We start from the raw sequence: 24,590 nt of genomic DNA on the forward strand, positions 1-24,590 counted from the left end.
ATTTTTTAAAAATTTCATTAAAAATCTGTTCTCTTCACAACAAAATACAGTTTAAAACATTGATGTATCTAAAAATATATACAAAATACCTGACATCAAGGGCTGCCAGACTTTCATGAGTAAATAAAATGATCACTTCTTGGGCTCGCACTGTGGCATAGTAGGTAAAGCCACCGCCTGCATTGCTGGCAGCCCATATGGGCACTGGTTTGGGTCTCGGCTGCTCCACTTATAATTCAGCTCTCTGCTATTGCTTGGGAAAGCAGTAGAAGATGGCCCAAGTCTTTGGGCCACTGCACCCGGGTGGGAGACCCAGAAGAAGTTCCTGGCTCTTGGCTTTGATCAGCCCATCTCCAGCTTTTGCACCCATTTGAGGAGTGAACCAGAGGATGGAAGACCTCTCTCTCTGCCTTTCCTCTCTCTGTGTAACTCTGAATTTCAAGTAAAATAAAACAAATCTTAAAAAAAATGGTTAGTTACTTTTAAGGATGAAGCAGTGTGAGAATCTGACATTAACAACTATGTAGAAGAACAAACTATTTATACAATAAAATGATTAAAACATTTAGAAAAATTTATTAAAAAAAGATGGAAAGTTATCGATTTAGAGCTTTCCTTTTTACTATAAGCAATTATAGCTATGGTGTTAAAAAGTTCATGGAAAAGTGTATTATGAAAGACATAGAATGAGAGAGAGAGTGATAGAGAAAGATCTTTCATCTGCTGGCTTACTCCCCCGAATGCCTGCAACAGCTGGAGCTTGGTCAGGCTGAAGCTAGGAACCTGGAGCTCAATCTGAGTCTCCCATGTAGGTAGTAGGGGCCCAAGCACTGTTACCTCTCCAGGTATGCATTAGCAGAAATTTAGAATCAAAATTGGAGTCAGGACTTGAATCCAGACACTCTGATATGGGATGCACGCATCTCAACTGGTAATTTTCCAGTTGTATCAACACAATGGTTATTTAGAATTGTTTTCAATATATTTTTTCAATGTTTTTCAATATATTTTTGAATTTCCTACACAAATTCCAATGTGATTGGAAAACATACTTTATATTATTTTGGTCATCTAAAATTTATTGAGGTTTGTTTAATGCTCTAATAAATGAAGTATTTTGGAGACTACTCCATGTGCATTAAAGAAGAATATATATTCTGTTGTTGTTGGGTAATGTTCAACAGATTTCTACTAGGTCTAATTGATTTATAGTGTTTTTGGAATCATCTGTAACCTAGCAATACTGTGCCATTTTTCCTGTCCATTACTGAATGTGAGGAATTGAAGTTCCCCATTGTTACTGAATTGTCCATTTCATCCTTCATTTCTATCAGTTTTTACTTAAAGTACTTTGGTTATTTGTTTATATTTCCTGAGTGACCCTCTTATCATTTTACAATGTTTCTCATTACCTTTCTTTTTTTAAAATATTTATTTATTTGAAAAATTAGAGTTACAGAGAGAGAAGGAGAGGCAGAGAGAGAGAAAGAGGTCTTCCATCCACTGGTTCACTCCCCAATTGGCTGCAATGGCCGGAGCTGTGCCAATTCGAAGCCAGGAGCCAGGAGCTTCTTCTGGGTCTCCCATGCGGGTGCAGGGGCCCAAGCATTTGGGCCATCTTCTACTGCTTTCCCAGGCCATAGCAGAGAGCTGGATCGGAGGTGGAGCAGCCAGGACTCAAACTGGCGACCATATGGGATGCTGACACTGCTGATTCACTCCCCAAATGGCCTCAATAGCCAAAGCTGGGCTGATCCAAAGCCAGGGGCCAGTAGCTTCTTCCTGGTCTCCCACACGGGTACAGGAGCCCAAGCACTTGGGCCATCTTCCACTGCTTTCCCAGGCCATAGCAGAGAACTAGATCAGAAGTGGAGCTGCCAGGTCTCAAACTGTGGCCCATATGGAATGCTGGCACAATGCAGGCTCCTCATTATCTTTATTAAAGCCTTTTTTGTCTGATATTAGCATTGTTACTCCAGCTCTCTTATTGTTGCTGTTTGTATCTCTTTCTATTCTTTTTTTTTTTAAAGATTTATTTATTTATCTGAAAGGGTTACACAGAGAAAGGAGAGGCAGAGAGAGAGAGAGAGAGAGAGAGTCTTCCATTCACTGGTTCACTTCCCAGCTAGCCGCAATGGCTGGAACTGCGCCGATCCGAAGCCAGGAGCCAGGAGCCAGGAGCATCCTCTGGGTCTCCAATGCGGGTGCAGGGGCTCAAGGACTTGGGCCATCTTCTACTGCTTTCCCAGGCCATAGCAGAGAGCTGGATTGGAAGTGGAGTAGCCGGGTCTCAAACTGGTGCCCATATGGGATGCTGGTGCTTTAGGCCAGGGCGTTAATCCACTGCACCACAGTGCCGGCCCCATCTCTTTCTACTCTTTTGCTTTCAACTATCTTTTCCTTTCCTTTCTTTTTTATTTATTTATTTATTTATTTATTTATTGACAGGCAGAGTGGACAGTGAGAGAGAGAGACAGAGAGAAAGGTCTTCCTTTTTGCCATTGGTTCACCCTCCAATGGCCGCCGCAGCCGGCGCGCTGTGGCCAGCGCACTGGGCTGATCCAATGGCAGGAGCCAGGTACTTATCCTGGTCTCCCATGTACCTGGGCCATCCTCCACTGCACTCCCTGGCCACAGCAGAGAGCTCGGCTGGAAGAGGGGCAACCGGGACAGAATCCAGCGCCCCGACCGGGACTAGAACCCGGTGTGCCGGCACCGCAAGGCGGAGGATTAACCTAGTGAGCCGCGGCGCCGGATCAACTATCTTTTAATTTCTTTTAATGGCTATATAAAAATATAATTCTCTTACACAACTCACACATTAAAAGTATGCAGTTAAATAATATTGGTACATTTTCAATTTATTTATTTAAAAGAAGTACCGAGAGGGAGAGACATACCATTCTTAACTGCCTGAAGGATCTCTCATTCTTGATATTAGGAGTTTGTCTTTCTGTTTTATCCTTGTTGGTCTGGTTTGAGGTTATCAATTCTATTGATCTTTTACATAATCCCTTTTCATTTAATTGATTCCCTTTATTTCCTGGATCTTTTTTGTTTGTTTTGGATATTTTGGTTTCATTTTGCTCTCTCTTTTAAAAAATTTGTTTATATTGAGAGGTAGAGTTATATAGAGAGGTAGAGACAGAGAGAAAGGTCTTCTACCTGCTGGTTCACTCTCCACATGGCTGCAACAGCCAAAGCTGGGCCTATCCGAAGCCAGGAGCCAGGAGCTTCTTCTGGGTCTCCCACGTGGTTGCAGGTGCATCTCCTACTGCTTTCCCAGGCCATAGGAGAGAGCTGGAATAGAGGAGGAGCAGCCAGGACACGAACAGTCGCCCATATGGCATGCTGGCACTGCAGGCGGAGGCTTAGCCCATTATGCCATAGTGCTGCCCCCTTAACTTCTTTTATGACTTCTTAAATTTAGGTCAATTCCTTCATTTCTAATATAAATGTTTTAATGCTATAAATCTCCCCCTAGGAACTGCTTAGCTACACCCCCAAAATTTTCATTCCATTCAAAAAAATTCTTTGACCCATAGGCTATTCAGAAATACATTTTTAGTTTCCACATATATGTTCTGCTTTCCACACACATGTCCTGCTTTTCCACATATTAGAACAGTTTCTACTTTTCAATTGGTGTTTTTCACAAAATTCTCACTTCTGGTGCTCTTTATTTCTATGTTTCCAGATTTATCATTAGTATAATTGTCCTGCTTGCAAGATTTTAAAAACATTTCTTATAATACTGGCCTCTGCTGGTGATGAATTTTCCTAGTCCTCATATATCTGAACTATTCCTTCTTTATTTTACTTTCATTTGAAAAATGCTTTTTTATTTTCATTTCCCTTAAAGGCATAGAGAAAGAGGAGAAAAATCTTTTATCTGTTAGTTCAATCCCCAAATGCTGGCACCAACCAGGTCTGGGTAAGGATGAATCTAGGTGGCAGGAGCTCCAGCCTGGTCTCCAATATGGGTGGCAGCAACACACATACTTGGGCCATTTTCTGCTGCTTTCCCAGGTGCATTAGTGGGAAACTAGATCTAAAACAGCGGAGCCAGGCTTGAACTGGCACTCTAATACGGGATGTCAACATTCCAAGTGGCAACTTAATTGGCTGTATGACACTGCCAATCTGAGAAACAAACTACTTGAGCTATTGCTGGTGTCTCCCAGGATCTGCATTAGCAGGAAGCTGAAGTCAGGAGCTGGAGCCGAGCATCAAACCCAGACATTCCAATATGGGACATAGTGTCTTAACCAGTGTTACAACTGCTATGCTAAACACTTGCCCCAAAATAGAAGCTTAAAGTACTTAAGTGGCATTATTTAAATCAGAAAATTCATCCGGAGACCTAAAATACTAGGAGGAAATAGTTCAGATTATTTTAATATTTATCTTTTTTACGACAAGTAAATTTGTAATGTTAAAAAATGGATAAAATAGGGGCAGCCATTGTCACATGGAGTGAGTGGGATTGAGTCCTAACTCTGTCTCCAATCCAGCTTCCTACTAATGCACACCTTGGGAGGCAGCAGATAATGGCTCAAGTACATTGGGTTCCCCATATGGGAGACCGAGATGGCGCTCCTGGCTCCTGGCTTTGGCCTGGCCCAGACTTGGCAGTTACAGTCATTTGGGAAGTGAACCTGGGGATGGAAGATCTTCCTATCTCTCCCTATTACTCTGCCTTTCAAAAGAAATTTAATCAGGAGCCAGCATTATGGCGTAGTGGGTAAAGCCAATTAGAGACTGCTCCATTTCTGTTCTAGTTCCCTGCCAATGTGCCTAGAAAAGCAGCTGAGAATGGCCTAAGTGCATGGGCCCCTGTACCCACATTGACGACCAGGAAGAAGCTCTTGGCTCCTGGATTTGGGCAGTTGCAGCCATCTGGGGAGTGAACCAGCAGATGCAAGGTCTCTCTCTAACTCTTCCTTCAAATAAACAAATCATTTTTTGAAAGATATTTAATCAAACAACAAATAAATACATTAAATGTCTGAAACCATTATAAATAAATTTTTTTAAAAAAATTAATAAAATGGGACCTGCTGTGGCACAGTGGGTTAAAGTCCCAGCCTGCAGTGCTGGTGTCCCATATGGGCACTGGTTCAAGTCCTGGCTGCTCCACTTCCAATTCAGCTCTCTGCTATGGTCTGGGAAAGCAGTGGAAGATGGCCCAAGTCCTTGGGCCCCTGCACCCACATGGGAGACCTGGAAGAAGCTCCTGGCTCTTGGCTTTGGATCAGCTCAGCTCTGGCCATTGTGGTCATTTGGGGAGTGAACCAGTGGAATGGAAGACCTGTCTCTCTCTGTAACTCTTTCAAATAAATAAAATAAATCTAAAAAATTAATAAAACGAGTGATAGAGACATTTTATTAATTTATAAAAGAGGCAATCACTAGTGTAAAAAAAAGAGTTAATAGTGATTGCTTATAAGGAGTGAAACTTGAAATGAGATTGGTGTGCTTCTCATAAGCCCTTCAGCAGTTTTTTTTTTTCCATAACATATAGGCATACTACAAAAATTAAAACAAATGCCTATTTAGGTGTGAGTGCAGACCTTAAAGTTGATAAAACCTACCAGGTATTGTTCCCAGTCCCTTTCCATGACCTCATAACAGCTTTCTCTTACTATTAGTTTGCCCCAGTTATCAAAGGAATTGACGACTCTCCAGCTCTTGGCTTCCTCTTACCTTCTCTAAGGAATGTCACTTACCTAGTTGTTTTCTGCCCCTCTGATTATCACAAAATCAGCCTAGTCCTGGTCCCATTTTAGAAGTGATTTGTTCTTGACTCATAGTAAAATTTAGTAATAGTCTAATAACTGAAATTCCTTTATCCTCCCCCTTATCTGTGCCAAGCTATTAAGATATGATTTAATGTGTTATCTCACTGAGGAAGATCAAATGGGAAGTGTGTGTATATGTTGTTTTAAATATCAAATGCAGGATTAAGTTAATCAAGACTGGTCATTTTTTGGCTATTTTTTTAAAAAAATTTTATTAATATAATGAGAACAGATTTTATGCTTTCCATAAGGTACAGTTTCAAGAAGACAACCATGCTTCCCTCACTCTCCTGCTGTCCCCAAATCCCCATTCCTCCCTTCCTGTCGCTCCCCCATTCGCGGAGGAACGACACAGGACCCTGCGCTGTTCTTTTGTCTGCTCGGCCCTTCCTGGGTTTGCTGCTGGTCCTTCCCGGGTTGGCTGCCGACCCCTCCACCTCCGTGGAGGGGCGGTTCCCCCTGCCACTTTCCCCGCTTTCGCGGAGGAGCGGCACACCGCCGGCCGGCTCTCTCGGGGGCTGCTCAGGTGTTCCTTCAGATGTTCCTGGTGCATGTTGTCTCTCCTCCTTTATAGTCCTCTTCCACCAATCCCAACTCTGCTGCCCACACACCGAGCACGCTGCTCTCCTCCAATCAGGAGCAGGATCAGCTCCCGCAGCTTATCAGTCAAATTGGCGAGAGGCAGCTGCGTAGAAGTTTACTCCTCCCCAGCACCACATTGTGGGAAAGCAGATGCATAGAATAAGCCTTAATTCCAGTAACTTAGTCTAGTCTCAGTTGCTCCCCACACCTTCCCTCTCTTCATCAGTTTTTGCAAAGCCACAATTTTAATCTACTCTATATTCACAGGTTTAATTTGTCATTAATCATGATTTTCAAGAAGTAAGAAGTAGGAAGACCACAGTTCTACAGAAGTATAAATAAGGGCTAAAAACAATCATATCCCCAAATGACATTTCATTCCTATACATTCTTTGGTATTCTATATTAACTGCCCCATATCAGAGAAAACATATTTGTCTTTTTGAGACTGGCTTATTTCACTAAGCATAATGGTTTCCAGTTGCATCCATTTTGTTGCATAAGACAGGACTTCATTTTTTATGGCTGATTAGTAATCCATAGTGTGTAGATACCACATTTTCTTCATCCAGTCATCAGTTGATGGACATCTGGGTTGATTTCATATCTTAGTTATCACAAAGTGAGCTGTGATAAATATGGGGGTAAAATAACTTCTTTTTTTAATTTAATTTTTTTGACAGGCAGAGTGGATAGTGAGAGAGAGACAGGGAGAAAGGTCTTCCTTTACCATTGGTTCACCCTCCAATGGCCGCCACGGCCGGCATGCTGCGGCCGGCGCACTGTGCTGATCCGAAGCCAGGAGCCAGGTGTCTCCCATGCGGGTGCAGGGCCCAAGGACTTGGGCCATCCTCCACTGCACTCCCAGGCCACAGCAGAGAGCTGGCCTGGAAAAGGGGCAACCGGGACAGAATCCGGCGCCCCGACTAGGACTAGAACCCGGTGTGCCGGTGCTGCAAGGCGGAGGATTAGCCTATTGAGCCACGGCACCAGCCAAAATAACTTTTTTTTTAATGACTTTATTTGAGAGGTAGAGTTACAAACAGAGAGAGGGAGAGACAGAAAGGTCTCCCGTCTGCTGGTTCACTTCCCAAATGGCTGCAATGGCAGGAGGTAGGCTGATCTGAAGCCAGGAACCAGGAGCTTCTTCTGGGTCTCCCACTTGGGTGCAGGGGCCTAAGCACTTGGGCCATCTTTTGCTTTCCCAGGTCATAAGCAGAGAGCTGGATTGGAAGAGGGGCAGCTGGGACTCAAACTGGCACCCATATGGGATCCTGGCCCTGGAGGTGGATGCTTGCCACAGTGCCGGCCCTCAAATAACTCTTTCAGATACTAATTTCATTCATTTGGATAAATTCCCAGGAGTGGAATGGCTGGGTAAGACTGGCTATTTTGTAGCATATTATGGCTCAAGTGGTATATTTATTCCTTTATTTTCATTTGCCACTCTCATTCCCTGTTCACCCTGAAATTTTTAAAGATTTATTTATTTATTTGAAAGTCAGAGTTACACAGAGAGAGGAGAGGCAGAGAGAGGTGGAGAGAGAGAGAGTCTTTGATCCAATGGTTCACTCCCCAGTTGGCCGATCCGAAGCCAGGAGCCAGGAGCTTCCTCCAGGTCTCCCATGCAGGTGCATGGGCCCAAGGACCTGGGCCATCTTCCACTGCTTTCCCAGGCCATAGCAGAGAGCTGGATTGGAAATGCTGGGTATTGAATCGGTGCCCATATGGGATACCGGTGCTTCAGGCCAGGGTATTAACCTGCTGTACCACAGTGCCAGCCCCCTGTTATTTATTTATTTATTTATTTATTTATTTGAAAGAGTTACAGAGAGACAAAGAGAAACAGATTTTCCATCCAGTGGTTCACTTCCCAAAAGACCGCACTGCCAGAGCTGGTTCAGGCCAAAGCCAGGAGCCAGGAGCCAGGAAAATGATCTGGGTCTCCCACATGGTTGTAAGTGCCCAAGTTCTTGGGCTATTTTTTGCTGATTTCTTAGGCATATGAACATGGAGCTGGATTGGAAGTGGAGCACCCAGGTCTTGAACCTGCACCACCATGCTGGCTATAACAATATTTTCTAAAGTAATGACCTCAACGGAATTACCCTATGTTAACAGACTATTGGACTATCATGCACTGAAACACAATGAGGAAGAGTCTTTGGGAATGTGCAAGGTTTTCCCAAGAGACTTCAAGTTATATTATCTTCAGAGGCTCATTTTATTCTTTTAATGCAATGATTCAGTAGTCACTTTTTTTCTTTAAAAGATTTATTTATGTGGAAGTCAGAGTTACACAGAGAGAGAAGGAAGAGGCAGAGAGAAAGAGAGAGAGGTCTTCCATTTGCTGGTTCACTCCCCAGTTGGCCGCAAGACTGGAGCTGGGCCAATCTGAAGCCAGGAGCCAGGAGCTTCTTCTGGGTCTCCCACATGGGTCAGGGGCCCAAGGATTTGGGCCATCTTCTACTGCTTTCCCAGGCCATAGCCAAGAGCTGGATGGAAGTGGAGCTGCCAAGACTTGAACCGGCACCAATATGGGATGCTGGCCTCCAGTAGTCACTATTAACTGGGTCTGGAATCAGGATGGACTTTCAGTTGTTGCTGAAATAAATGTTTTCAGATAACAAGGTCCTCTTACATCTATCAAGTATTGTGAACTTAGTCATCACACAACCTTACTTTATTATTAAATTATTTTGACAGATTTATAAGCTTAATCAACCTGTTGGATTTGGGATAAACAAACATGCAGCCTACTATTAACTGCAAACATTTATTATTCCCATTACTATTAGCAGTGTCCACCAATAGCATTACATAATTCATACTGTGAAGATATTGTATACCTCAAAAAATTATATCATATTACTTTACATTTCCTGTATCTCATTTACTCAATAAAACCTTTTTTAAAAAAGATTTATTTATTTATTTGAAAGTCAGAGTTACACAGATAGGACGAGAGGCAGAAAAAGAGAAAGAGAGGTCTTCCATCCACTGGTTCACTCCCCAACTGGCCGCAACAAAGAGCTGGGCTGATCTGAAGCCAGGAGCCAGAAGCTTCTTCCGGCTCTCCCACACATGTGCACACGGGTTCAGGGGCCCAAGGACTTGGGCCATCTTCTGCTTTCCCAGGACATAGCAGCTGGATCAGAAGTGGAACAGCTGGGATTCAAACCGGTGCCCATATGGGATGCCAACACTGCAGGCAGCAGCTTTACCTGCTACACCACAGCACTGGCCCCAAGTAAAAGCTTTTACCATAAAATAATTACTGATATTAATATTCAATCAGAAATTCACTAATATAAGCGATGTTTTAAAAAAGATTTATTTATATCTACTTATTATTTATTTATTTGAAAGGCAGTGCAACAGAGACAAAGAGATCGTCTACCCACTGGTTCCCAAGGCCAGGGCTGCACTAGGTTGCAGTCAGGACCCAGGAAGTCCATCCAGGTCTCCCACATGGGTGTCAGAGGCCTAAATACTTATACCATCATCTGTTGCTTTCCTAGGAGCATTAGCAGGAAGCTGGATCAGATGCAGAGTAGCCCAGATTCCAACAAGCACTCTGATATAAGATTCTGGCATCAAAAGCAGTGGCTTAACCTGCTGAGTCACAACATCAGCCTCCCAACAATGATTTTTTTTTTTTAAATGTATTTATTTATTTGCAAGTCAGAGTTACACAGAGAGAGGAGAGGTAGAGAGAGAGTCTTCCATCCAATGGTTCACTCCCCAATTGGCTGCAAGAACCAGAGCTGTGCTGATCCGAAGCCAGAAGCCAGGAGCCCCCTCAGGGTCTCCCATGCAGGTGCAGGGGCCGAAGGACCTGGGTCATCATCCTCCACTGCCCTTCCCAGGCCACAGCAGAGAGCTGGATGAGAAGCAGAGCTGCTGGGCTGCGAACTGGCACCCGTGTGGGATGCCAGCTCTTCAGGCTAGGGCATTAACCCACTGACCCACAGTGCCGGCCCCAACAATGATTTTTTTTAAGGTAGAAAATAGTGTATCTTTTGTATCTTTTTTTTTCTGTAGATCAGGATAAGGTTTGTAATTATACTTTGCAATTTTCTTTCCAAATTTTAAACTCTCTAATGAAAAAAAATAAATATTTAAGTAAAAATCATGGAAGGCAGGAACTAGCTTCTATTTTCTTTGCCCCTTTCTTCTGCTTTTCTGAGCCTTACATTTACGGAGCTCATATATTTTGTTTTTTTCTTGCTTTTTTGTTAATTAGGTTACAGGAGGCCTACTTTTTTTTTTAAAATTACTGTGTTAAGGGGGTTCACTGTGGTGTAGCGGGTTAAGCTGCTGCCTGTGATGCCGGCATCTCATATGGGTGCCTGAGTCCCAGATGTTCTACTTCCTATCCAGCTCCCTGTTAATGTGCCTGGGAAAGAAGTGGAAGATGGTCCAAGTACTTGGGTTCCCTCACCCACCTGGGAGACCCAGATGAAGCTCCTGGCTTCAGGTTTCAGCCTAGGCCAGCCCTGGCAATTGCAGCCATTTTGGGGAGTGAACCAGCAGATGGAAGATCTTTTTCTTTAACTCTGACTTAAATAAATGAATGAATAAATAAATAAATAAATAGTTTTAAAAATATACTATCGGGAATTCTACCCTACTATATATTTCTTTCTTTTTTTTTAAGATTTATTTATTTGAGAGGTAGAGTTACAGACAGTGAGAGGGAGAGACAGAAAGAAAGGTCTTCCATCCGCTGGTTCACTCCCCAAATGGCTGCAACAGCCGGAGCTGCGCCGATCCGAATCCAGGAGCCAGGTGCTTCTTCCCGGTCTCCCACGTGGGTGCAGGGGCCCAAGCACTTGGACCATTTTCCACTGCTTTCCCAGGCCATAGCAGAGAGCTGGATTGGAAGAGGAACAGCTGGGACTAGAACAGGCGCACCAAATGGGATGCCAGTGCCGCAGGCAGAGGATTAACCTACTGCACTATGGTGCCGGCCCCTCCTAATATATTTCAAACAACCTGCGAACTTGGCCCTATTTGATATCACCCATGTGTGTTCTAACAAGTAGAGTATCTCTTGTTTATAAATATTACTTAAAGGAATGAATGGATTTTTTTCCTTAAGTAGTTATTACTGCTATTTTAACTTTTAAAAAAAGATTTAAACATCGAAACAACTGTCCTCCAAAATACTCTCTATGTCACTATTCATGATTATTTGTTAAGAGTAAGCAGGAACAATCCCTAACAGGATGGTGAAATACCAACAGAATATTAAAGAAAAAAAAGGAACACAGCTTTTCCTTTATTAAACTCACTTATAACAAAATTAAAGTTGGTATTTTTTAGAACAATAATGTTAAGTATTTTGTGATGTAGATATTTTATATTATAAAAATATATTTCTATCTTTATTCCCGTATTTTTAAAATATTTTTTGAAAGTTATACAGGGGCGTGGGGTAAAAACCGAGATCTTCCATCCACTGGTTTACTACCCAGATGGCTGCAATGGCCAAGGCTGGGCCAGGCTGAAGCCTGGGTCCCTGAAGAAGCTCCTGGCTCCTGGCTTCAGATCAGCTCAGCACTGGCCATTTGGGGAGTGAACCAGCAGATTAAAGACCTCTCTTGTTGTCTCTCCCTCTCTGTCTGCAACTCTACCTCTCAAATAAATAAATTTTTTAAAAAAGAGAGAGAGGTGGAGCAGCCAGGACATGAACTGGCACCTATATGGGATGCTGACACAGCAGGCAGTGGCTTTATCTCCTATGCCACAACACTGGCACCCAAACTACTATTTTTAAAATAGAAGGCAAGGTAAATTTGAATCCTGGCTCTGCACTTGCTATGAGATCTTGGTCAAGCCATCTGACCTTGCTAAGCCTTAACCTTCTCTGTGGAATGTGATAACATCTACCTCTAGAGAGGTTGGTTACTTAAGTAAATTGAATGTGGGTAACTTAACACTGTTTCTGGCACATGCTAAGCGCTCAGTATGGCCCCTATCATTAAGTGAGTTCCAGATCGGTGTTTGGCCTAGTGGTTCACAGGTCCCACAGCATATATTGGAGTGCCTGCATTCCATATTTACCCCCAGCACCTGAGAGCAGCTTCCTGCTAATGCAAACTCTGGGAGGCAGGGGTGACAGTTTCCTGCCACCTATATGGGAGACCCAGACTGAGATCCTTGCCAGCTTTTTTCTCCAACTCTTCCTATCCCTAACACAGTTTCTGGTATTTGGAAAAAGAACCAGCAAATGTGAACTTTCCAGCTTGTCTATCTCTCAAATATATAAAACTGCATCAGTAACTGTGATGTAGACAGGCATATAGTGATTCACAATACAGACGCACGTAGATAAGAATACACAGTTTCAATCTGATTCAAGGGATGGTAGTAGGTAGTAGAAGGCTTTTTTTTTTTTTTTTTTTTTTTTTAAATTGGGAAGCCGAGAGACAGCACCCTAAATGTGCAAGTGCAGAACCGGGCCAGGGTGGAGCAGGGAACTCGGTCAGGTCTCCTACGTGTGTGGTAGGGGCCCAATCACTTCACCCATCACCGCTGCCTCCCAGGGCCTGCATCGGCGGGAATCAAACCCAGGCCTCAGATATAGGAGGCGGGCATCTCAACCGCCAGGCGTTTTAGTGGCTGGATTTTGGATACTATTTTCAAATATGACGGTATATAATTACCCCAGTGCAAAAACTGATAATTTACGTACCGCTCGCGCTTTAAAACTGCAGGGTCCACTCTGAGCTCAGAGAAGACATGTGCATTATACTACACCTGCCTATATGCAAGGCCAGACAACAACCAAGCACGTCGAACGGGAGTCCGAGGACAAAACATGATAGCCCAAAATACGCAGGTTCACATCCACGAAGATTAAAAAATGAGCAAATAAACACGTGTAAAGGGTAAGGTAACAGCGCACAGCTTACAAACTCGCCAGCCACTGCCGGGTACCGGCCTCGCGGCGCATGCGGCTGCAGCGCGACAGGGGCGGGGCCGCGGCCGTAAAGCAGTGCGCGGGGTCCCCCGTGGCGTCTAGGCGGCTACAGACGCCCTTGGAAGTTCTTGGCCGGGAAGGTCATGGCGGGGTCCGTACCGGGCGGTGGGGCCAGGGCCCTGGACCTCCTGCGGGCTTTACCGCGTGTGAGCCTGGCCAACTTAAAACCTAATCCCGGCTCCAGGAAACCGGTAAATGGCTGGTGGCGGGCGGGGAAGCCCTGGGGACCCGAGAGATGTCCGTGGCCTTTCACTTTTGGAGGGTGTTGGGAGTGAATTTAGGGTTGCCGAGCCCCTGTGTCCTCCTTAAAACTGCAGAGGAAAGACAAAGGAGCTCCCAGATCTTAATGAGATTTCTATTTTAAAGCATGAAAATGTTCATTAGGTAAGAGGGGCAAACGCACAAACTAAAATGATTGTGTCGTTCAAAATTGGATTCAAAATGAAGTGATTTTCCAGTGAATCTTGGGTGGAAAGAGTTGATTGTTGTGCGAGCTGTTTGTTTTGCAACTCACTGAATATAACTGGAAAAGCTGTTAGTTGACATAGCATCATCAACAGAATTAATTCGTTGCTTTTGTGAAGCCACAGGAGTAACATTATACGGAAAATCTTTTTGTTTGTTTCCAAATAATGTTTGTAACAATTACATGTTTAGAATTTCAAAATGAAGATTTTCTTGACTATCATTTACATTTGTTGAGGATCTAGGATTTTTTTTTTCCAGTCCTGGCTTATTATAGATTCCTTGTCCTCATCCTATCCTTGGAACTTGCCTTGGATTCAGGAATTAGCTACGTCTTCAAAGATACTGATGGGGTGTTTGGATGTTGGCCTTAGAGTGTTAGCTTTCAGTGTTTAGTGGAATGAACAGGTGGCATCACAAGAAAATACACAGTGAAGAGGAGAAGTATATACAGTTTTCTCAAATGCATCTATAGACATAAATTTCTCTTGTTTGCTTGTAGGAGAGACGGCCAAGAGGTCGGAGAAGAGGTAGAAAATGTGGCAGAGGCCATAAAGGAGAAAGACAGAGAGGAACCCGGCCCCGACTAGGCTTTGAGGGAGGCCAGACTCCATTTTACATCCGAATCCCAAAATACGGGTTTAATGAAGGACACAGGTAAGTTTGCTTTACTTTTTAAAGTGTAGACCCCCTCTAATTTCCATTGAGAGTTACCTAAAGAAATAGTTTGGTTAAAAAAAATGAACAAAAAAACCAGAAAATAGTTTGGTAGAAATTTTAAATTCATTTTGAAGCAAGCTCTTGGTATTGTTTTGTCTGAACTGTTTTTGGTATTGAAAATTGGTCTGGATTAGTAGAGGACATTGTACTTGGACCTGCAAATGATCATGATAATGTCTGCTCTCCTATGGCTATGTATAGGATTGGAAATATTTACAAATACACAGTCTAAGCCATTGTAGTCATCCAATAAATGATAATTACTGTTATTACTTTGAGCTCAACTAATTCATTATTTAAATAGAAATTTGTCTTTTGTGTAAATGAGTGAAGTGCATGGTTAGACAAGTTCTTTTTAGTGGAACAAAAGAAGTACTGGTTTTATTACCCTAACTCAAATAATTATGTAAAATGAAGTAAAAGTGAAAATTAAATACATACATTGTTAACAGGAGGATGTTATTTTGCTAAACCATCAAACATAATGGAAGAAAACACAGGACAAAGTTTTGAGTTGATTTAGAGAAGTTACAGGAATCTTAATTTGAGTTTTTTGAACTGTTACATTCTCATTTTATAGCTTCAGACGCCAGTATCAGCCTCTGAGTCTCAATAGACTGCAGTATCTTATAGATTTGGGACGAGTTGACCCTACGCAACCTATTGACTTAACCCAGCTTGTCAATGGGAGAGGTGTGACCATCCAGCCCCTCAAAAGGGATTATGGTGTCCAGCTGGTAGAGGAGGTAAGACTGGTGTAGGTCTTTCAGTGCTGCATACAAAGGTATTTCCTCAGTGCCATATAATTAACACTTTGCTTTTTTATTTTCACCCCATTTGAGTTGTGTTCATAAATAACCATCACGTAGTTGTTATTAGCCCAGTCTGTGGTTTTGAAAAGCCAGTGGCTCTGCCCTGCTCTTCAGAGTGTCCAAACAGCTTGCTCTCTCACTTCCTTTGGTTCTCTTCTCAAATGTCTACAAATGAGAATAGTTTTTTTTGACAGCTTTCTGTAAAAGAGTACTTGCTTCATCCCTTCAGACATACTGTTTTATCCTGCTTAGAGCATTTTTCTTTGAGTATAAATGAGCATCTGACCCTTATTACCAAGTTGTACTTTTATTTTTCATTGTTTCCTTTATATGGTACAAGCTCTCTTGAGGGCACTACTTTGATTCATTGATTCATTTTCAGTAGTGGAAATATTTTCTCATGATAGTCACTCAACCTTTGTTTATGGAGAAAAGGAATGGATGAAATCCCACTCCAATTGCAGTAAAGACATTTTCTATTTGTTTTAAGAATTAGCCTGGAGTTCATAGTTAAGTTTTTGTACTGTTTCTTCTGTATAGCTGTGTAGATAACTTTGTGTCCACTAGAGGGAAGCATATGTTTTTTGGAAGAAGTTTGTAGATTGCTTTGAAAAAGCCAATCTACTGATAAAAGCTTTCTAAATGAAGTAATTTGAAAAAAGAATACCAAATACATGATTAAGCCTTATTTGTCTACCCTAGCTATATAAAGAAATACACATGTACCTTAACATATGGGAAAATCCATGACCTTATGCTTAACTGCATATCCCACAGTCCTGGAGGATTGTGTCTATTAAACCAGCAAAAACAATCCTGAAAATTCTGCCTGAAGGCAGTGATTGAAGAGTGAGTTCTACATCTTTGCAAATGTGTAAATTGGTTTACCTTTTCTGGATGTCAAGATTTTCAGGAAATAGTGCATAGTAACACTGTTTTGGTCCTTTAGTAAAGAATCAACCAATTTGGGAATATATGTTCCCAAGGAAAAGAAAAATGAAAAGAAGCCTGAAATAAAGATAGTCCTAAAAATGCCATTTATAATACTGAAGATATTGGAACCTACACCAGTGTCTAAGAAAAGGGAGATGGTTGAGCAGTCTATGAAGTAGAACTTGTCTATGAAGTAGAACATGTAGCATGGCAAGGCCCTTTCCTAGTGAATTAAAAATACATTGGTTATAAAAATGTGTTGTGATATAGCATGCTAAGCTGCTGCTTGGGTTAGCTACATCCCCCATTGGAGTGCCTGGGATTGAGCCTGCATCTGTTTGTGATTTAGCTTCCTGCTAATGCACCGGGGAGGCAGATGATGCTCAAGTATGTTGGTTCCTGCCGCTTACATAGGAGACCTGGATTGAACTCCTAGCTCCTTGGCTTTGGCTAGGCCCAACCTTGGCTGTTGTGGGCATCTGGGAAGTGAAGCAGTAGGTAAATGATCTCTCTCTCTCTCTTTCTCTCTCTCACTCTGTCTCACTCTATCTCTCTCACTTTCTCATCACTCTCCCTTTCAAATAATAAATAAAACTTGAAAAAAATGCAAACCATGTCAAAATGTAAAATATGTGAGAAAGTGTATTTTAGAATTGATGGTGTGTTTTTGAAATACATGAAAAGTTATTAACTTACAAAAGGAGCCAGCCTGGGAGCCGATTTATTTCAGCTGCAGTAAATGATTTATATTGCATCGAGAGTGGATTAGTTGTCTTCATTTTATTTTTATTAGAATTTATTTTGAAAGTATGAAAAAATATAACATCCTAACTAAATATGACTAAAAACAGAACTTTGAAAAGTTCACTATTATATATTCTAATGTTGAACATTCTAGGGAAATGTTCACCCCCCCCCCCCGCCCCCCGCCTTGCTTAAAGGCTTTAATAAAAGTGGGGAATGCAAAGCTAGTATCTGTTGTCTTCTGCCTTTTTCCCTGGAAGGGGCTGACCCCTGTGGAGCGCAGTGTCAGATACTCTGTTCTTTCTGTTCCAGCTCACTTCTCTTCCTCATTACCTTTCTGTTAGGCTCTTTCCTTACTGACAAAGGGAGAAGGAAAAATCGTTCTCACCTACATCATGCAGCACAGTGTGCTCACAAACACTGTGACTAGAGTGCTGGAGTAGAATTCTAGCCTTGTGATCTCAGGCATATTGCTTAAACCTGTGCTTCAGCAACCTCATCTGTGAAGCTGGTATGGTAGTGATCCTGTCATGGGCTGTGATGACAATCAATAATCCTTTTTTAATGAAGTACCAGGAATGGGTGTCTTCTGAGTACATAAAATGGATGGAAATGTAGTCCTTTGTATTGCCAGTGATTGAAATTGGTGAAACACAGTATCCTAAATAAAATGTAAAGCAGTATAATACATCACACCTGAAAGCAGAGACACTTATTTTTAAAGATTTACTTATTTGAAAGTCAAAAAGAGTTGCAGAGAAAGAGGGAGAGACAGAAAAATCTTCTATTCCCAAATGACTGCAACAGCTGAGACTGGTCCAGGTTGAAGCCTGGAGCCTTGAACTCTGTCCTGGTCTCCCATGTGGGTGGAAGGGGCCCAAATGCTTGGGCCATCTTCTGCAGCTTTCCTAGATGTGTTAGCAACCAGCTGGTTTGCAAAGGAACACCTGAGACTTGAATGGGCACACATATGGGATCCTGACATCACAGGCAGCAGTTTAACCCATTGCATCACAATGCTGGCCCCTAAAGCAGAGATATTTAAAATAGAAATTAACTGTTATATCATAGGTACTTTGGAGGGAAAACACAGTTTAGAAAGGAAGTCTGTCATTTGTTTACTTTTGGCTACTGTATTTACTAACTGACTCTGTTTGGACACCATGTAGGGTGCTGACACCTTCAAGGCAAAAGTTAATATTGAAGTACAGATGGCTTCAGAACTAGCCATTGCTGCAATCGAGAAGAACGGCGGTGTTGTCACTACAGCCTTCTATGACCCGAGAAGTCTGGGTAAGCTTGCTGTTTGGTCGTTTTCTTCTTTCCCTCTTTGTCTCATATTGCCTGCTGCTTTTTTTTTTTTTTTTTTTTTGACAGGCAGAGTGGACAGTGAGAGAGAGAGACAAAGGTCCTCCTTTGCCATTGGTTCACCCTCCAATGGCTGCCGCGGCCAGCGGGCTGTGGCCGGCGCACCGCGGCCGGCGCACCACGCTGATCCAATGGCAGGAGCCAGGTACTCATCCTGGTCTCCCATGGGGTGCAGGGCCCAAGTATTTGGGCCATCCTCCACTGCACTCCCTGGCCACAGCAGAGAGCTGGCCTGGAAGAGGGGCAACTGGGACAGAATCCAGCGCCCCGACTGGGACTAGAACCCAGTGTGCCAGCGCCACAAGGCAGAGGATTAGCCTAGTGAGCTGCGGCACCAGCACCTGCTGCTTTTGAATTAGTTGGTGAAGAGTAAACCTTGGTAGTTGTTGTTTGGGCTGCATGTATCACATGGGCTATTATGATGTAATGAGTAAAGCTTCTTGCTGACTGATGGGCCAAGGGGCAGAGAGCCTCTGGTCCACTCCTCTGCGCTCCAGATTCTCCCCAGCACCTCCCCCTCAATACCTCATAGGGATCTCAAGCCTAGTGTTTCTGATGTATCTTTTTTGTCTTTCACTTCCATGTGTGCTTGCACACTGAGTAAATAACAATGCCATTTTTTTTTTAAATTTATTTATCTCAAAGTCAGAGTTTCACAGAGAGATAAGGAGGGGCAGAGAGAGAGAGAGGTCTCCATCCTCTGATTCACTCCCCAATTGGCTGAAATGGCCAGAGCTGTGCCGATCTGAAGCCAGGAGCCAGGAGCTTTCTCTGGGTCTTCACACACAGGAGCAGGGGCCCAAGGACCTGGGCCATCTTCTGCTGCTTTCCTAGGTGATAGCTGAGAGTTGGATAGGAAATGGAGCTGCTGGAACTCCAACCAATGCCCGTATGGGATGCTGGCACTGTAGGCAGCGGCTTTACGTGCTACGCCACAGTGCCAGCCCCAACAATGACATCTTTCTGCAGTGGCTTTACCTACTACGCCACAGTGCTGGCCCCAACAATGCCATTTTTCTGATCTTATACCAAAATGTGGAGTCCTCTGGACTCTTTCTTTTATACCCTGCACATCCTGTGAGTTCTGTCTCCAGCCTGTCCATGATCGTCCTGCCTCTCCAGCTGCTGCCCTTCCCCATCCTCTGGCTTTGATGTCCGTGCTCCCTTCTAGCTGGACTCTGGTGCCACCCCTGCCTACAGTGAAGTCACACAGCACAGGGCTTCTTCGAAGGCATGGACTGTCACTCCTCCGCACAGAGCCTCCAGTGGTGTTCATGCCATTCTATGACGCTGGTTGTAATCTGCACCACCTCCTACCCCTCCTAATGCTCCCTCTGCTTGTTCAGTTCTGTCGTTGGCTGCCTGTCAGTTCTATCATTGGCTGCCTGTCCTAGCCTTTCTCCTTCCACCTTCAGGCCTCTGATCCTGCTATTCCCTCTACCTGGAGACTTGTTCACCTGGAATCTTCATGACTCTGAGCCCCATTCTTCTCTTTGCTTATTAGGGAGATCATCCCTGCCTCTGCTAAACAGAAGAACACACATAGACACACAGGTCTGCACACACACACACACACACACACACAGTCATGCCCTGTCCCTTTGCCCTGTGTGTTGTTTGTCTGTGGCAGTTGTCAGAAGCTGAGAAAAGTATGATATTATTTCTCTGACTCCTGTTTGTTGTCTTTCCCGTCTTATGATGATGGGGGCCTTTTTTCACTGCTCTATTTCTAGCATGGTGCACAGTTCCTGATGTGTAGTAGAGACTCATTTAAAATTTGTTGAATGAATGAACTGGACTTTTGTAAGCTACAGGGGTGAAAATCAGATGTCACTTGTTGGCTAAATACTTTTTTTAAAGATTTATATCTTTACTTGATACGCAGAGTTACAGAGACAGGAAGAGACAGTGAGGGAGGTTTTCCATTCGCTGGTTCACTCCCCAGATGGCTGCAACGGCTAGAGCTGGGCCAGTCAGAAGCCATGAGCCAAGAACTTCTTCCAGGTCTCCCACATGAGTGTAGGAGGGCAGGCACTTGGACCATCTTCTGCTTTACCAGGCCATCAGCAGGGAGCTAGATCAGATGAGGAACAGCAGGGAGGTAGATGAGAAGTGGAGCAGCCAGGACTTGAACCAGCACCCATATGGGATGCCGTTGCTGCAGGTGGATGCTAACCTACTACAGTACAATGCCAGCCCCTGGCTAAATGCTTTTACAAGGTCTTGGGTGCTTTTACACTCAAATAGAAATTAAACATTTCTTGATCATATTGCGCAATTGAAAATGTTTTTAATGTCAATATATAAAAAGGGAAAAAGCAATATATTCATATTTTCTGAATGTCAGGAGTTTCAAACAAATATATACCATTCCATTTTCCTCATAGTTGAGAGCTTTGTAGAAATATTCACCACCAAGGAGTTTTTCTTTCTTTGGTCCATCACTGATCATTTTCAGTGAGTTGCTTCAGAAACGAAAATGAATGTTTTTCTGTAAAACAGTCACTAGTCTTTTTGAAGGCCTTGAGGCATAGAGTATTTTTCAGGTCATTGTCATTACAGAGTTTGGTGGTGGTGGTTGTGCAGCAGCCAGATGCCACCCGAGGTCATGAACTGGAGTCCTGGGTGGATTCATCACCCTAAGACAGTTGGGCTTGGTCCCCTGGGCAGCTCTGTCGTCCTGAGAGCTGTTCTTTTAAAAGCAGTAAAACAAGCCTTATCATAGGCTGACCACTGAGTTGTAATTTCTTTTTTTTTTTTTTTGACAGGCAGAGTGGACAGTGAGAGAGAGAGACAGAGAGAAAGGTCTTCCTTTTGCCGTTGGTTCACTCTCCAATGGCCGCCGCGGCCAGCGCGCTGCGGCCGGCGCACCGCACTGATCCGATGGCAGGAGCCAGGAGCCAGGTGCTTTTCCTGGTCTCCCATGGGGTGCAGGGCCCAAGCACCTGGGCCATCCTCCACTGCACTCCCTGGCCACAGCAGAGAGCTGGCCTGGAAGAGGGGCAACCGGGACAGAATCCGGCGCCCTGACCGGGACTAGAACCCGGTGTGCCGGCGCCGCTAGGCGGAGGATTAGCCCAGTGAGCCACGGCGCCGGCCGAGTTGTAATTTCATATCAGAATAATTTACTTGCTTGTACTTTATTTTTCTAAGTTATGGAAGAAATTTTTAAAATGCATTTATTTATTTGGAAGGGAGACAGAGACAGAGATCTACTGTCTGCTGGTTCAATTCCCAAGTGCCTGCAACTGCTGCAACTGGGCCAGGATGATGAAGCCTGGAGCCAGGAGCTCAATCTGGGTCTCCTGCATGCTGCAACCAGGCTCTGTATCAGACAGAGCAGGAATTGGGAGTGGAGTCTGGACTCAATACAAGGGTCAGACACTCTGATACAGGATCAGGCATCCTGAGCTGTTTTAACCACTATACCAGATACCCAACCCAGAATAAATGTTTAGTGCAGATTTTTCTTTTCTATCTGTGAGGGCTATTTTCAGAATAAGAATTATTTCTCTTGTGTGAACCCTGCGGAAGCAAGTTTATTCAGTCACATTTTTAAATGTTTAGAATAAGTATTTTGTTATTGAGGTTTGCTACCTATTTTAATGAGAATACTTTCTTCATAGCAAGTCATTGCTTTATTTATTCTGCATGTATGTGGGATTCGGTAGCCAGAAGCACATTTCCCCCAACTTACTGGAATGAGTGTCTATAATATCCAGTGTGTTTTGGACCTAACCAAATTTGGAGTGGGGAGCCTGTGCCATTTATTTGGTGGCTGTGGAATAAAACACACAAAGCTATACTTTATGAAGCACTTTAGTTAAGCCACAAAGTTCTTTCTTAAATTTGTTTGATGATAATTTCTTTCCTTTTCAAAAATATTTATTTGAAAGGCAGAGAGAGGGGAGAGGTCATCCTTCCACTGATTCACTCCCCAAATGGCTGCCAGGGCTGGGCCAGGCCTGAAGCCAGGATCCTGGAACTCTATCTGGGTCTCCCACAAGGGTGCAGAGCCTCAAGGACTCAGGCCATCTTTTGCTGCTTTCATAGGCACAGTAGCAGGATTGGAAGTGGTGCAGCTGAGACTTGAACTGGCACACATCTGCTGGTGTTGCAGGTGGCAGCTTAACATGCTGCTCCACAGTGCTGACCCTAGTGATAATCTCTTACTGAGTCAAGAACTCAAATGTTTAATTGTCCTGTTAGAGGTGAAGTCTGTAGGATCCTTCATCCAGAGCATCAGTTGGCTTTGCATGGTTTTGCTTTTGTCATTCTAGGCTTGATCCTAGCAGGCAGCTGCAGTTCTCATTTCTTTGGGTGGCATTTTCTCATTTGTCCTGTGTTGGGAATACTGCTCAAAAATGAGAGATATTAGAATAACTGTCAGCTTCTTGCATTTATCAATTATTTAGTCAGAGGTTTGTTTGCCAGACCCTGTCCAAGGGGTTAGAGAGACACTGGTTAGAGTCAGGAGGCCTTTCCAACACAGAGCTTATATTTTGGTGATGAGCATTAATATTTACTTTATTTAATACTGGGTACTGTGCATGTGTGAATGGATTATGTGGATTAAATCAGGTAGAATTCATAACAGCCTTGTGAATGTACATATTGTTATAGGTTCTCAGTAAGTTTCTTTAGTAGTCTTTTGACTTTGTTTAATGCTTCCAGCTGTGGGTAAGATTGTATTATTTAAAGCACAGTAGAGCATCATCATATTTATAGTTATCTATTTGTGTTCTAAACTAATTAGCAGCCTCGTGGCATTGGTGGTATTTTGTGCATAGGCCTTTTCTCACTACTTCACCTTCAGAACATGTTTCAGGTATTTTTAAAATACCTGAAAAACCAGGATTGGGCAGCATTCTTCTGTTGGTTGGTATCACTAAGATATCTTCACCTGCTCTTTAGTTAAGAGATTTCATTTTTGTAACACTATTTTTTCAGAAATCGTAATGATTCTTCCTAATATGTAATGGTAAGATCCAAGTGAAGATTTAAAACGTCTTCATGGGGACTGGAGTCCTGGTGTAGCAGGTTAAACTCCTGCTTTTGACACCAGCATTCCATTTTTGACCACTGGTGTAAGTCCAGGCTGCTCTTTTTTTTTTTTTTTTTTTTAATTTTTTGACAGGTAGAGTTACAGAGAGAGAGAGGGAGAGACAGAAAGGTCTTCCATCTGCTGGTTCACTCCCCAAATGGCTGCAATGGCCAGAGCTGGGCCAATCAGAAACCAGGAGCCAGGAGTTTCTTCTGGGTCTCCCACTTGGGTGCAGGGGCCCAAGCACTTTGCTGTCCTCTGCTGCTTTTTCAGGCCATAAGCAGAACTCTGCTTTTGATCCAGCTCCTTGCTAATGTGTTTGGGAAGGCAGCATTGGAAGTGCTTGGACCCTGCCACCCATGTGGGAGACCAAGATGGAGTTCTGGGCTTCTGGCTTTGGCCTGGCCCAACTCTGGCTATTGTGGGCATCTGGGTTGTGAACCAGTGGATGGGAGATCTCTCTGATGCTCTGCCTTTCGATAATATGAAAGTAAATAAATGAACATTAGAAAATTTATAATAGTCATTAAGTATAGAGCCAATATTTACGTGTCTGTTTTTTTTTTTTTTTTTTTTTTAAGAAATTCTGTGCAAACCTGTTCCATTCTTTCTGCGTGGACAACCCATCCCAAAGCGAATGCTTCCACCTGAAGCACTGGTGCCTTACTACACTGATGCCAAAAACCGTGGTTATCTGGCAGATCCTGCCAAATTTCCTGAAGCAAGACTTGAACTCGCCAGGAAGTACGGCTATATTTTACCTGATATTACTAAAGATGAACTCTTCAAAATGCTCAGTACTCGAAAGGATCCAAGGCAGATTTTCTTTGGTCTTGCCCCAGGATGGGTGGTAAATATGGCAGATAAGAAAATCCTGAAACCTACAGATGAGAATCTCCTCAAATACTATAGTTCATGAATTCCAGAAGAGACCAAACCATAAAGATTTCTCATTGCATTTTCCTAATATATAATTCTTGAGATGTTGATGTCAGTTTTCAGAACAATCGTCTGTTTTTTCATTTTCACCTAAAATTAAAATAAAACTGCAGGAAGCAGGGACTCCATGGAGGAACTGGGTTCTTGTGATCTGTCTCAGAGTTGCAAACCCCTTGGTGGTCTATTGAAGGAAG

At 43.3% G+C, this 24,590-nt stretch overlaps 1 protein-coding gene and 1 long non-coding RNA gene across 2 annotated transcripts; one reads left to right on the forward strand and one right to left on the reverse strand.

Annotated features, from left to right (window-relative positions):
- Positions 1 to 9,054: 9,054 nt before the first annotated feature.
- Positions 9,055 to 13,357, reverse strand: LOC127487315 (uncharacterized). The gene is made up of 2 exons (XR_011389990.1): positions 13,084 to 13,357; positions 9,055 to 9,531 (listed from the first exon to the last, which is right to left on the reverse strand). It is a non-coding gene; the product is annotated as an uncharacterized lncRNA (long non-coding RNA).
- LOC127487313 (large ribosomal subunit protein uL15m) lies at positions 13,358 to 24,529 on the forward strand. The gene is made up of 5 exons (XM_051832529.2): positions 13,358 to 13,562; positions 14,339 to 14,493; positions 15,137 to 15,302; positions 18,215 to 18,338; positions 24,039 to 24,529. The coding sequence occupies exons 1-5, from the start codon at positions 13,455 to 13,457 to the stop codon at positions 24,374 to 24,376; spliced, it is 891 nt and encodes a 296-aa protein (XP_051688489.2). The 5' UTR covers positions 13,358 to 13,454; the 3' UTR covers positions 24,377 to 24,529.
- The last annotated feature ends 61 nt before the right edge of the window (positions 24,530 to 24,590 follow it).

This window comes from Oryctolagus cuniculus, chromosome 6 (genome assembly GCF_964237555.1).
Source record: "Oryctolagus cuniculus chromosome 6, mOryCun1.1, whole genome shotgun sequence".
In the NCBI taxonomy this organism is placed as follows: Eukaryota; Metazoa; Chordata; class Mammalia; order Lagomorpha; family Leporidae; genus Oryctolagus; species Oryctolagus cuniculus.

What these genes read in the sequence shown, in the direction of transcription:
- LOC127487313 (XM_051832529.2), top strand. Translation starts at nt 13,455, where the DNA reads ATGGCGGGGTCCGTACCGGGCGGTGGGGCCAGGGCCCTGGACCTCCTG. An exon ending in GTGTCCAGCTGGTAGAGGAG is followed by an intron (nt 15,303 to 18,214) that starts GTAAGACTGGTG and finishes GACACCATGTAG; the next exon opens with GGTGCTGACACCTTCAAGGC. An exon ending in CTATGACCCGAGAAGTCTGG is followed by an intron (nt 18,339 to 24,038) that starts GTAAGCTTGCTG and finishes TTTTTTTTTAAG; the next exon opens with AAATTCTGTGCAAACCTGTT.